This window comes from Sturnira hondurensis, unplaced genomic scaffold (assembly GCF_014824575.4).
Source record: "Sturnira hondurensis isolate 20B ecotype Veracruz unplaced genomic scaffold, ASM1482457v3 Scaffold0022258, whole genome shotgun sequence".
Taxonomy (NCBI): Eukaryota; Metazoa; Chordata; class Mammalia; order Chiroptera; family Phyllostomidae; genus Sturnira; species Sturnira hondurensis.
The window spans coordinates 1,544,329-1,558,502 of record NW_028094889.1 but is presented as its reverse complement, the minus strand read 5'-3'; the positions used below and the strand labels follow the sequence as shown (position 1 = coordinate 1,558,502).

The 14,174-nt window shown below is 40.8% G+C and overlaps 1 protein-coding gene across 3 annotated transcripts in view; it reads left to right on the top strand.

The window, feature by feature from the left end:
* SPIDR (scaffold protein involved in DNA repair) overlaps positions 1 to 14,174 on the top strand; it is a 387,966-nt gene that overhangs the window by 344,703 nt on the left and 29,089 nt on the right. For all 3 annotated transcript variants that reach the window (XM_037035383.1, XM_037035384.1, XM_037035386.1), the window contains 5 exons: positions 3,133 to 3,220; positions 6,391 to 6,531; positions 6,626 to 6,685; positions 12,985 to 13,195; positions 13,887 to 14,039. In XM_037035383.1, the coding sequence (XP_036891278.1) occupies positions 3,133 to 3,220; positions 6,391 to 6,531; positions 6,626 to 6,685; positions 12,985 to 13,195; positions 13,887 to 14,039 (653 nt within the window). The remainder of the gene's footprint in view (positions 1 to 3,132; positions 3,221 to 6,390; positions 6,532 to 6,625; positions 6,686 to 12,984; positions 13,196 to 13,886; positions 14,040 to 14,174) is intronic.

Below are 14,174 nucleotides of genomic sequence, written 5' to 3'. Positions count from 1 at the left end.
CTGAAAACACAAATCTGCTTTCTGCCTCATGGATTTGCATACACTAAACATTTCATGTGAATGGAAACATACAATCTGTGGCCTTTTGTGCTTGGCTGCTTTCACTCAGCATCGTGTTTGCAGGATTCATCTATATTGTGGTCTATGTCAGTGCTTCATTCCTGTGTATAGCTGCCTGATGCTCCACTGTGCCAGGTTTATTATCCATTCATCAGTTGATAGACATTTGGGTTGTTTGCACTTTCTGGTTATCATGAGTAATACTGCTGTGAATAGTCATGTACAATTTTTGCATGAACCATAAGTTTTTAGTTTTCTTGGGTAGGATTGCTGGATGAATCCAAAAGTTTGGATTGCTGCCAAACTTTTCCAAAGTCACTGCCCCAGTGATACATTTTGATCATTGTTTGTCCAGTCTTGTTAGGGTCTCAAGGTTTCAGTGCCTTCTGTCAATTTGTTAGCAGTCTTCTGGGGCATTTAGTAATGTCTGCTCTAGTAAACCAAACCTTTGAGGGAAATGCATTTCAGTATTAAGGTAAATGTTTAATTCATTCAAGGTTGTCTTTGTGTGTATGAGGATGATATAAACTGATATTAAGTGACATAAACTACCTTCTGGAAGACGTTCTGTTTTTCTTAAATTATGTCTAAATTCTATTTCCAACTAGCAGACCCTGATATTACATTAATTAAATGAATGAGTGGTATTAGGTGAGAGAAATTTTGTTGGAAGCCATAGATTTCTTAAAAGAAAAATGAAGCCTTATGAAAAATTCTCAAATGAAAGCACTGAGGGACAACTTGCTATGTAGGAGATGCTAGAGTAGTATATGACCTCACTGCGCAGTGCCGGAAAGTTTGACCAGGAGAGGTGTTGTGTGGCCCTGTTAGCACAGACCCACACACCTCCCCTCTTTCATCCAAGGGTTAAGCACCCCGTCTGGGCATGAAGGAGTCCGTGGAGAACAGCCACAGAGCCTGCCCTCAAGAGGCTACCATTCTACCAAGGATACAAGCCACAGTAACCACACAATCCCATTTCAGATGGCAGGCCCTAGGAAGAGAAGATGAGGCAGGGTTCCTAGGTAGGCAGGAGCAACTTCAGACTGACAGTAAAGACCCTATGGTCCTGCAGGGAGGCAGTCTCACCTGTGCACAGCTCATGCTTCAGAGTGGATTCCAACACAGCATGGACTGTTGTACCCAGCTTGACACCTAAGACAATGCTGTGAACCACTACCATCCCCAGTCCCACCACAGCAGCAGGTTATCCTCATGAATAAACAGCCTACTAAATGATGAAAGCACTGTCCTGGCCACAGTTCAGTTGGTTAGACCATCGTCCCGACACACCAAGCTTGCAGCGTTCAGTCCCCAGTCAGGGCACAAGTAAGAATCAACCAGTGAATGCAGCAGTAAGTGGAACAATAAATCAATGTTTCTCTCTCCTCTCTCCCTTCTTTTTCTTCCTCTTCCTCGTCTTCTTCTTCTTCTTCTTCCTTCCCCTCCCTCCTCCCTTCTCCTCCTCCTCTCTCCTTCTCCCTCCTCTCTCCTTCTCCTCTCTCCCTCCTCCTCCTCCTCCTCCTCCTTCTCCCTCTCTCTCTTTCTTAATTCAGTAAATTTTAAACAAATTTTCATGATGAAAAAGCACTATGTAACCCTGAAGATACTTGACAGTCCCTCAGAAGAAAAAAGGCTGGGAAAAGGAGATAGTGAGTCTTTTTTTTTTAATACTGCGTTCATTTTGGGTCTAGGAGGTGTGCAGTGATGGTTTAACATTTCCTTATTCTCTGAGCATATCAGCTGTATCAAATGAGAGTAGTCATGGTTAGTTAGAAAGGTGAACTGTGCAATGTGACTTACACTCTTGCTTTTCTTTAAAGAGAGGGGATACTTTGTTCCAGTCTCCTGTCCCCTGTAGCACAACTCATTCTGTTACTGCTGGTTCTTCTCTCTTCTTCAGTTACTTTTAAATTTTTCAATTTCTTTGACTCTCTAGTTTCACTTTTTTCTCTCCAGACCCCCATTCAACTGTAGTCTCTCTCAGCCTAGCCAAGAAACACCTTGGAGATAAGCCCAGCATCCCCAAGTGTATGTGCAGACACCCCCAACCCCAGCAGTCCCAGCACTACCTCCTCAGAACAGACCGAGGCACTGTGGCCATGAGGCTGTGCTCGGCTGCCCTTCAGCACAGTTCTGCCAGGGCTCTCCTATTACCATTCTCACTTCCAGGCTCTCCAGGGAGGCTGTGATGTCCCTGTAGCAAACAAGAAGTGACTTTTACCCAAAGGATACCTGTCTTGAGAAAGTTTTAAAATGTCAGCAGTTCTTATGCAATAGTTTGACCTGGAGTTGGCTTCAGCCTCTCGCTCCTGGTAGTAGCCCCTAGAACCTCTGTGCTCTCCCACAGCATGCTGTGTGCATGGCCCAGACCCTTCGCAGGGCAGACTGACGCTGCCTTGCCAGCCTTGCCAGCCTTGCCATGGGCAGTGGAGGGCATGTGCTGGCTATAAGGCCTCTGAAGCAATACTTTTTATATCTCAGAGGCTAAACTACTCTGTGTTGCTAGAAAGTGTAACCTTGAGCAAGTCAATTAACTTGCTATGATTTTTATCTGCACAAATGGGGTTATCATGATAATTAAATGCTGTATGTGTAAAATGCTTAAAAGTCCTTGGCCCATAATAAAGTTCTAAGTAATCATTAGTAGCTGTTGTTACTCTCATATCTGGATTTCCAAGCAAGAGTTAATATTTTCATAGAAAAGAAGATTTTTTAGTTTTCTTGCACTTCTAGGGTGATTTTGAACACACATAAATACTATTTAATTCTTAAATATTTTCTGTATAACCATTGTGATGACTGTATATTTCATTGTGCTAACATATTATAATTTAGTGAACAATCTCCTTCCTGTTATTTTGAATCAGGTCTGAAGGTGTGTGTGTGTCTCTGTGTGTGTGTGTGTGTCACTCTTTTTCATCTGAATTGCTACTTATTCTGAATGGTGGTTTCTTGGCATTAGGGCTAGTGTCTGTTAAGCGGATCTACCTATGACCAGCTCATTGACCAGGTACTTAATAATTGACTTTTAGTGATGAATACTTTTGATAGCATCTTCTCTTTTTCCAGGACAGCTGGACTTTTCAGTTTGATTGACACTCTGTGGCCTCCCTTGATGCCTCCGAAAGCACCTGGCCACGGCCAGGCCTGTGAAGAGGTAATCTCAGCATTCGAGGAACTCTGCCCTGGTCCCCACCAGATGTGCCAGGTGCTGCACCACACGCTGCCTCCTCAATCCACTCTCTGACAAGCCCAGATCCAGGGAGCATGAGCCAGGACCCAAATTCAGACCCACTCACATTCTGAAGTCCAAGTTCTGGTTGCTTTTCTTGCTGGGCTGCAGTATTCTTGAGGTTATTTATGGTGGTGTTTTTAAAACCATAATCATTAGAGTCAACAATTAGCGTCTTAGCCTCATACTATACAAGACACAGAACACCACCCCCCAACAGTTTCTAATGACCAATTAGAGCAGAAATTCAGCCTAATAAATAGAATCCATGGATATTCATACAGCCACCAGGTTAGCCAGGAACTTCCATTTTCCTGCCTCATCAAATTGTTATGGTAGTTGCTCACAAGTAGCAAAATTGACTGGTTAAAACATGTCCACCCTTCTCCACCTTGAACCTTGTCCACCAGACTGGCCAGTACTGCCTTGAGCCATAGTTCCCAAAGCTGGAAGTTGGAGGTCATCTTATTTGTGTAGCAGCTGACTCCTTAACAAAGTGCTAAGACTATGACTCTGTATAGTACTAGATAGACCAGCAAAGTTGTTGTCCAAAATGCCCATTTCCAATTTAAAAAAAACTGTGGTACATTTACACAATGGAATACTATTTAGCCATATAAAAGAAGGAAATCTGAGAGTTCTGGCCTAGATGGAGGTATAAGAAGAAACCTTTCACTTCCTCACACAAGCAAAAGGAGGATAACAACCAGTCTAAAATCAATGAACAACCAGAAGTGCCAGAGAATCAAACTGCATGGAACTCCAACAACCAAAGAATTAAAGAAATAGTCAGCCTGAACAACCACACCAGTAAGAACCCCTGGCAGGGCGGCAAACTGCACAGGTGGGGCCAGGTGACGAAAAACCTTGGCAAGGCAGCGGACCATGTAGGCAGGGCTGGCGGAAGGTGAAACAGACTCAGAGTTGACTGTGGACCATGACAGTTGCCCGGTGGGAGAAATTCCCAGTCTCACACGAGAGTCCCTTGGAAAGCCGGCTAGAGATAAGCAGGCAGGCAGCATGGTTCCCTCTCTGGCCCCTCCCCCCCAGGCAGCACTCTGGCACAGCAAAGAAGGTTGCCCTGCCCCCTTACAACTTAACAGGTGCACTGAGACAAAGAAATATGGCCCAAATGAAAGAACAGAGCAAAACTTCACAAAGAGAGCTAAGCAATGAGGAGATAGACAACCTCTCTGATGGAGAGTTCAAAGCCCTGGTAATCAAAATGCTCATAGAACTGATTGAGCTTGGTTGAAAAATGAAAAAAACAAATGATAGATACCCAGGGTGAAATAAAGCAAAATATTCGGGCAACCAACAGTGACAGGAAGGAAACTAGGATTCAAAGCAATGATTTGGAGAAATAAACATCCAATCAGAACAGAATGAAGAAACAAGAATTAAAAAAAAGTGAAGAGAGACTTGGGAACCTCTGGGACAACCCGAAACATTCCAATATCTGAATTATAGGGGTGCCAGAAGGAGAACAACAGCAAGAAATTAAAAATTTATTTGAACAAATAATGAAGGAAAACTTCCCCAATCTGGTGAAGGAATCAGACTTCCAGAAAGTCCAGGAAGCCCAGAGAGTCCCAAAATGGTTTGACCCAAAGAGGAACACACCAAGTCACATCATCATTAAGTTACCCAAGTTTAAAGATAGAGAATCCTAAAAGCATCAAGAGAAAGGGAGAGAGTTACCTACAAAGGAGTGCCTATAACACTATCAGCTGATTTCTCAAAAGAGACCTTGCAGGCAGGAAGGAGCTGAAAAGAAGTTTTCGAAGTCATGAAAGGCAAGGACCTACATCCAAGATTAATTTATACAGCAAAACTTTCATTTAAAATGGAAGGGCAGATAAAGTGCTCCCCAGATAGGGTGTAGTTTAAGGTGTTCATCAAAGGAGTTCATCATCACCAAGCTCTTATTGTATGAAATGTTAACAGGACTTATCTAAGAAAAAGAAGATCAGAAACATGAACAATAAAATGACAACAAACTCAACTATCAACAACTGAAGAAAAGAAAAACAATGAAAACAAAAACTAAACAAACAACCAGAAGAGGAACAGAATCAGAGAAATGGACACCACGTGGAGGGTTTTCAGTGGGGAGGGGGAAGGGAGGAATGGGGGGGAAATATACAGGGAAGAAGAAACATAATTAGTAGGCATAAAGTACACAGGGAGCAATAAAAATAGTATAGAAACAACTCAAAGAACTTCTGTGTACTACCCATGTACATGAACTAAAGGGGGCATGATGTAGGGTTGGGGGTGTAGAGCAGAGCTGGGATAAAGGGGAGAAATTGGGAAAACTGTAATAGCATAATAATAAAAAATACTTTAAAAAAAAGAAGGAAATCTTACCCTTTGTGACAGCATGGTTGGACCTGGAGAGCATAATGCTAAGTGAAATAAGCCAGTCAGAGAAAGACAAATACCATATGATTTCATCTATATGTGTAATCTAATGAACAAAACAGACTAACAAGCAAAATAGAGACAGACTCAGAGAGAGAGCAGGCTGACAGCTGTCAGGGCTGGTGTTGGGGAGGGGTGGCTGGGGTGGAGGGATTAAGGGGGAAAAAAAGACAACAGTATGGCCTTTACCAAAGGGAAAGGGAGTTGGGAAGGAAGTAGAAGAGGGTAAAGGGGTTCTAAATGGTGATGGAAGGAGACTTGACTTGGGGTGGTGAACACACAATACAATACACAGATGACATAACTGTACACCTGAAACCGATACAATTTTATTACCCAGTGTCACCACAATAAATTTATTTTTTTAAAAAGCCCATTTCTAGATTATTTGAAAGGAAGAATGATGTTTTCTTCCTCTCATCATAAATGATGTTTTCAGTATACTCTGAACAATAAATTTCTAAAATGAAATCTTGAATTGGGAATAAATTCTAAAGTACAAGGTTTTATACTTGGTTCTCAAGAACAACGTAACTTATTATATAGAAATTCATGAGCCTTGCAGAGATATTATGCACCTATGAGTAAATATGTGTATATTAAGGACTCAATTTTATATTTGATTCTTTTAACAATACATTCACATTCTACATCTGCCTTCATTTCAACAGGTGAAAACTCACCTTCCTCTTCCCAGCTTCTGTTATATCCTCACTGCTCATCCAAGTCTGGGACAAATTGATATAATCAAAGATCCCATTTCTAAACTGTACAAACCTCCAATTCCTCGCTTATTAAGAGAAATTCTCCAGGTAATGCCTTTGTTTCTAACAAGCCCTTAAATTACTTATTTTTGTATTTGCATGTTTTGAGTGATGTTACTAATCTTTTTCAATGTCTTTCCAGACTGATGATCTTGGTAACCGTTGCAGTTTCTATGCCAGAGTGATTTATCAAAGACCACTGGTAATCTCTTTATCTCTTTTCCTTCTTCCTTTTCCTATTCTTTTACTCTTTCTTCCTCTTCTTCTTCCCCTTCTTCTCCCTCTCTCTCTCTCATAACATGTTTAATGCATAAGGTGTTATAAAGTCTATTAAAGGATTGTTCATCTCTCTTGGAAACTAATGGAGTTCCAAAATAGAAAAGTGTTTTAAACAGCCAGTTATGCATGCTTTGTGCTGAAGAGGTAATAAATCCATTTCTTGAGCAGGTGTGGTTTGCCAGCCACTATGTTAAGTACTGAGGTATAAATTGACCTGGGGGTAACCCTATTCTGGAAGATTCTCAGTCTAGTAACCCTAGTTCCTTTTGGACACATAGGCACGTAGTAGAACAGAAAGAGACGCTGATACCTCAGTAATGTGGTGAAGTAGGAATGTCAGGATTGAACTCGGCCACTTCTCAGAACTAACTCTTCAGCAATTTTGAAAGCCTTAAACTCTTCGAGAAAATCCTGTGGTCTCTGGGAGGGCTTGGGTGGTTGGTTCTAGGCAGTGGCGGCCTAGTGGAGCTTGTTGTTTGCTTCCTTGTTGTTCAACAGATCAGCTAAGAATAGACAAGGGAAAGAGATGCTTTTGCCAAGTTCAACACATGATGTAAGTTCCACAGGAAACCTCGGTTGGACCTTAACTAATAGAGGAACATCCATGTCTCAGTCACCTGAGAGGTGGAACATCCCATTATTTAGTCCCTGCTTTCCTTTCTTGTTCCCCTTTTAGTCATTTGACAGCTAATCGGTGCCTCTTCCAAGGATTAAGAGAGTAATTGCTATTAGTCATTCAACAGTGCTCCTTGTGAGCCATCCCAGCTTCTGGCTCAATAGCAATGAGGACTGGCCCCATTGAGATCAAGGTCTGGTCCCCTGATAAATCTTTCGGAGTCTGAGGCAGACTGAAGGCTGACTGTACACACCTATTATTCCTGTTATTCTAAAGTGCCTTCCAAATTGTGGGACTGGGACATCAGGCAGTGGTTCACTGTGCAGCTGTTGTTTATGCTGCAGGTAGAATGCTGACCTCAGAGACAGTAACAGCAATTTCATGGTAGTTATGTCATGTGTTCTTGTCCACAGAGCTTAATCCACCCACAGCCTTGCAACTGAGACCAGAGGTGGAAGGTAAAGAAAGTGGGTGTCAAGTACTCACACCATGGCCAGACCTCAACCACCCACCCCACTGGGAGCCCTAGGGCAGAGACAGACAAACTGTAGGCCATCTGGTCCCTTCCTGTTCTGAGTTTCCCAAAGAGAAATAGGTTCCTATCAGTTCAAGTACAGCCTGCCTGCAGCCATGCCTTTCAGTGGACTGTGTACCATGGGATTGGTAGTACTTAGGACACAGTCAAGGAAGGATTCAGAACCCAATTGAACAGATTTTGCAGTTCACTAAAATTCTTTATACCTCCTGTTTTCTGCTTTTGTGGGAAAGAAAATCACCAAGAATGAACTTCCTCAGGGAGGAGTTGAAATAAGCCAAGTCCTGGACTCACTGTGTGGTTAAGCGGATACATTCTGTAGTGTGAGTTGACTTTTAGAATAGCACCATGAGTCACTGAAAGAACCTGAGTTATAAAAAAAGATTTGGTTGTATTAATATTATACTAATGACTAAGTCATCAAAAGTATTTTTTGTACATAACTTTTGTTTTGATTATTCAAACATTCTGGATTCACAATAGACTGCAAAGAAATATATAGGGAGTTCCTGTGCATCCTCCCCTACACCAACCCACAGTAACCACAGTACAATATCAAAGCCAAGACTGATATTGGCAGAATTCATGGAGCTTGTTCAGATCTCACCATTCATACGTGTGTGCACGGGTATGTGTAACTTATCAGTTTTGTCACATGTGTAGCCTTGCATAATGCCCACCACAATCATTATGCCCAGCTGTACCACACACTTCATAATGTTCCCATTGTGGCCACACCCACACCCATCATCATCCCCTCACCCCTGGCAACCACTGATCTGTTCTCATCATTATGGTTATGTTACTTTATGATGGTTACAGAAACAGAAACATACAGTATAGTGGGGTGGGTAAAAGTAGGTTTGTAGCAGTCATAATACAAATAAATAATATAATAAACAATAATACAGGAATAAACTCTGTGTTCCACACACTCACAACTCTAAACTACTTTTGCACACTCTGGTATATTGGTATTCATTTCCTAAGCCTACTGTGGAAAGTGCCAAGAACTAGATCACTTAAAACAACAGAAAAGTATTGTCTCATGCTTCTGGAGGCTAAAGGTCTGAAGTCAAGGTGTCGGTATGACTATGCTTCCTATGACAGTTCTAGGGGTCATTCCTTTCTTTCCTTCCAGCTTCTGTTGTTTGCCCGCAATCCTTGACCTTCCTTGGCTTTAGATGCATCACTCCAGTCCCATGGCCATCTTCACTCTATGCGTCATCACAGAGTCTTCCCTCTGTGTCCAAATTTCCCCTTTATATAAGGACATGAGTTACATTGGATTAGTGCCCTGTAATGATGCCTCAATATGGTTAAATTAGCAAAGACCCTTCTTCCAAATCAGGTCATATTCGGAGGTACTGGAGTTAGACCTGCAAGAGAATATTTTAGAGCATCACAATTCGTTCTGTAACAGCTCCTTCTGAGATTGGCTCTTCTCAATTAACATTCTCTACAGATTCATCCAGAGAACAAATAATGTTGGGCATCTTTTCAGGTGTTTATTTGCATCTGTATATCCTTTTTGGTGAAATGTTCATAAATGTCTTTTGCCCATTTTCTGATTAGATAATTTGTTTATTGTTGAGTTTTTAAAGTTCTTTATATATTTTATATACAAAGCCTTTGTCAGATAAATTATTTGTAAATATATCTTAGGATCTGTAATTTGTTCTTTCATACTTTCAGCAGGGGTTTTTGTTGGGCAAAATTTCTAATTTGTATGTGGTCAAATCTATGAACTTTTGTTTAGGGATCCTACTTTTGTTGTCAAGTTTAAGATAAGTCAAGTCTCTTTGCCTAGTGCTAGGTCCCAAAGTTCATCTTTTCTAGAAGATTTATAATTTTACATTAAGTCTATGATACATTTTGAGTTGGTTTTTGTATAAAGTATGTCATTTAGAACAAGGTTCATTTTTTGCCAATGGATGTCCACTTGTTCCACTGTTTGTCTGCTGATAGGCTATTCTTCCTTCATTAAGCTGCTTTCTCAACTTTGTCAAAAATTAATAGAGTATTTTTGTGTAGAAGAGATTGTTTTTAATAAAATTTTAGCAGTAAGATTGATAGTACTGGTATGAATAAATTGGATTTTTGTGTGTTTTTTGTAACTAAAAACGCATGTTTGGCTGTCTGCCACAAGAGGCAGGTGCTGATGCAAAAGGAGCAAGGGTTTATCAGGTGTCATGGGACCTGGGAGAATGGTGGACTCCCCATCTCCAAGACCATGTCCCTCTGCAATGCTCAAGCCAACAGCTCATATAGGGATAGGTTAGAGAGAGCTTTTTTTTTTCCTTCCTAGCTTTTGGAACACTCAGGCCCTGTAGCTTTTGGCATGCTTCATGTATGAATCTCCCCCTGTGCCATCTTGGCCAATGGGAGAGAATTCCCAGGGCTCTAATTGTGGCAACATTTAAAAATCATTTTTATTGTTTTTCTGTTACAGCTCTATGGCAATATTTTTACAGAGGATATTCTTATTACGGACTTTGCTCATAACCCAATGATAAAGATGATTTGATAGTTAATTTCAAAGGAAATTAGAACATTTTGGTTCCATTAAGATATTTAAAAAGGGACAATAAGCTAAATCCAGGCTATTTATAAAGAGTATCTAAAATCTTTGAAGACTATCAGAAAAACTCAACTTCAAATAATCTTATGGAAATAAATCTTTACCCTTCTTGACATATCTGCCATTTTTTAAATGTGATTTTTCTCAGTTGTCCCTAAAAATTCTTTATAACTCCAAGGTCCAATATGGAATCATGTATTGCACTTAATTGTCATGACTCATTCATCTACTTCAAATGGAACATTTCATCAGCTTTGCTTATCTTTTAGGATTTGGGTATTTTACAAAAATAGGGGCCAGTTACCTAATTGAATGTCCCTCCACTTATTTTTGTCTTATCTCATGAATGCACTCAATATTATGCATTTTGACAGGAACACCATATGAAAATACCATGTTCCTATCAGAAGGCATGTGGTCGATTTGTCCAGTGCTGTGATATTTTATCAATTGATAAGACATTATTTTCCAGGTTTCTCCACTCTAAAGTTAACTGATAAATATTTCATACGAATAACTGTGTAGCAAATATTTTGCAGGAAGATACATTGAGACTATATAAATATCTTATGTCTTATCAAACTTTTACCCACTTGTTTTAACACCCATATGATTCTTGCCTGAATTATTACTCTGATAGTGTCCAAATGGTAATTTTCTAATTCCAGCATTCTTCCTACATTAAAGAATTGGCATTTCATTATAATTAGAATCTTTTCATTTCCCTGATTTATTTATGTATTCACTTATTTATACCAGTGTGGATCAGTGGATTGTAACTTTTACTGTAGTTTGTTTTAATACCCAAACTTTCCCAGATTCAAGCTAGCTCCTGTGTCCTTTGGATAAAACCCTCCTTTGAGTACTTCCTTATTTTCTGACACAATAAGATGTTTCAAACTAATCTTGTGGTTTTCGAGCCCTGAAATCAGCTATCCCCTCAGGAGCCCTGGTTGGCTTTAAAAGAGAATGGATTTTTTTTCTTTTTTTGAGAATGACAGAAGGCAAGATCTGGGTGCTATGTGGGCTCAGTACTACTGGGATGTCACTGGGCCTCTCACTGGACAGAGCAAGGAGGTATATATGGGTAAAGTCATGCACACATAAATATAAATCCATATCTACTTCTTTATATCTATCCATCTCTCTCTGTCATGATTTTAATATCAGAATCTCCAACTCTAGACTCTTATCTCAGAATTGACTTTATAGAGTTTTCTGTTTCCATATTTATTCACCAATGAGAAACATGGCACTCATTTTGCTCAATTTAGCTTACTCTGATTTCCTGCATATAATTAGCCTCCCAACCACCTGAGCTGCCTCTTCCACGCAAACCCCAGCTCCTGACCATGCAAGTCACCTTCTCTGTCCAGTCCTCTCAGTTAGGCATGTGGAGTCCTCATCCTAGTCACACCATCCATGCCAGCAAAACCAGCTGAACCTCACGCCAACCAGGTTCTCGTGGCCCACCCCTGCTGACCACAAGGGTCTTCCCAGCCAAATCCTTGGCCCCATTTACATCTACTGAATCCTAAACTCTGGTCAGTGGTAAGGGACAGGATGCCATTTTAATGAACTTGAGAAAGCATTATAACATTTTCAGAAAAGAAAAAATTATAATGAAAGGAAAAAAGAAAATTAAATACTTTTGCAAATACAACAAATATTTGATAGCTGCTTTGTACCAAAATCTGAGGGCACGTAAGATGTAGTTCTGTCACTGTCAGTTTAGAGTCCTGTAACAAAATACCATGGACTGGGTGGCTTAAACAGCAAACATTTATTTCTTACAGTCTGGAATATGGAAGCCCAAGAGCAAAGTGTCCGCATGGTCAGGTTCTTAGGGAGCGCCATCCTCTTGATTCACAAAAAGACCTCTCCTTGTATCTTCTCAATGCAGAAAGCCTAGAGAATAAGCGAGCTCCCTCAGGTCTTTTCTTTTAAGGTCACTAATCCCATTATGAGGGCTCTACTCTTATGACTAATTACCCCACAAAGGCCCCACCTTCATTACCATTACATTGGAGGTTAGGGCTTCAGCTTATTAATTGAGGGGTGGGGTTTGTAAACATTCAGTGATAACATTTTCTAACCTTAGGAAACTGATATTTAGCAGGAGAGAAGAATGTATATGTACTAAATATTAACAATGTGCTGATTAACCTTATAGGCATATGAATGTGGAATCAGGAGGCAAAGAACAATGAATTCTTCCTAAGTCAGAGGACAAGTAGAATAGTTAATGCCAGGGAAGGGCAGTTGTATCACAGCAAAGGAGCCCTTTAAACAGGTTTAAGGTTGGGGCTCACAGGGCAGAGCCATGTCAGTGAGGGCTAGTGACCAAGACATGAAGTCTGTTGTATGCTTTGAAATATTTGTTGAAATGATGTTAATGTAAATATTAGTCATCTAACATAATTGCTTTAAAAAAATAATTTTGGATATAAGAATAGCTGTTAAATTAATAGTCTTATCTGTGTCTTGTAGCTAAACACTTTGCTTCTTCTGGAGCAAAGGGAGATTTGGTTGATGGTGACTGATGCCACCCTGCAAGTGCAGGATGAAAATAACTCTGGCTTCCCCAAAACCCTGCCAGTCTGTGTGACCCCCTCATGTGTGCTGGGCCAGGAAGTCCTGGAGATGCTCACCAAAGCTGCCCCTTACAGCGTCTTCTTCAGAGATGCTCTCCAAGACCAGGGTATGCTTTCTTCTTCTTGACAGCTTTGATCCAGTGGTGACGGAGAGATTCCATAAAATGGCTTTATGGCTTCTAGATGCCTCCGTCTTGCTCTGGAACCACTGGCCCCTTCACTAGGTCCACTGCGGACAAGGCATATGGAGTGGAATAGTCCCATGGAACTGACCCCTGTCATGGCCTCCTGTACAGAACCAGAATCCCTTGCAGTGCTGGCAAACCCTCTGAGGTATCATTGGTCACTCTTGGTTTGTCTGTTGGTGGCATACTTGACAGATGCAGAAGCCACTTAAAGCCATTGCCTAAAATATTACTTTTTTAAAACAAAAAACTACAAATTATAAACATGTACATTTAAATCAGTTGGCTCTTTTTTCAAGGAATCAAACTAGGATCCTGCCTCAACTGTATATGTATTTTTTATTTTATTGAGGTATAATTTGCATACGATAAAATTCACCTTTCTGAACTGAATTTGAATCTCGTACTATGTTTTTTCAGCCTAGCACCCTGGCAGCTTGGGGGCCTCCTTTCTGCAAAGTGCATGTGTCGCTGGCCACAATGAATGCAGCCACAGTTGTGCCCCTTGGCCCACATGGCTCCTGGGAGGCTAGCAAAGGACACTGTCTTTACTGGCAAGGTAACTTCCTTTCTTTTCAGTGGTTCAGTAATCTGAAATGTGTCTGTTTCACAGGTCGAATTGTTTGTGTTGAACGCACCACCCTCTTGCTTCCAAAGCCCATTTTGGGTGTGGCTTCCATGGCTTGCTCCTGTGAGCTGGCTGGCCCTGTGAAGCTCGATGAACTGGATTCTGCCACTCAGGTCAACTCCATTTGCAGCATTCAAGGTGGGTAGTCAATCTTACTGGAAGTGGTATTTATACTTTCTGAAAAATTACACTTGTCGATGAATATTGATTGAGTGCCTGACATGTTCCAGACATTGGATACATAACAAAATCAGAAGAGGTTCTTACCTCTCA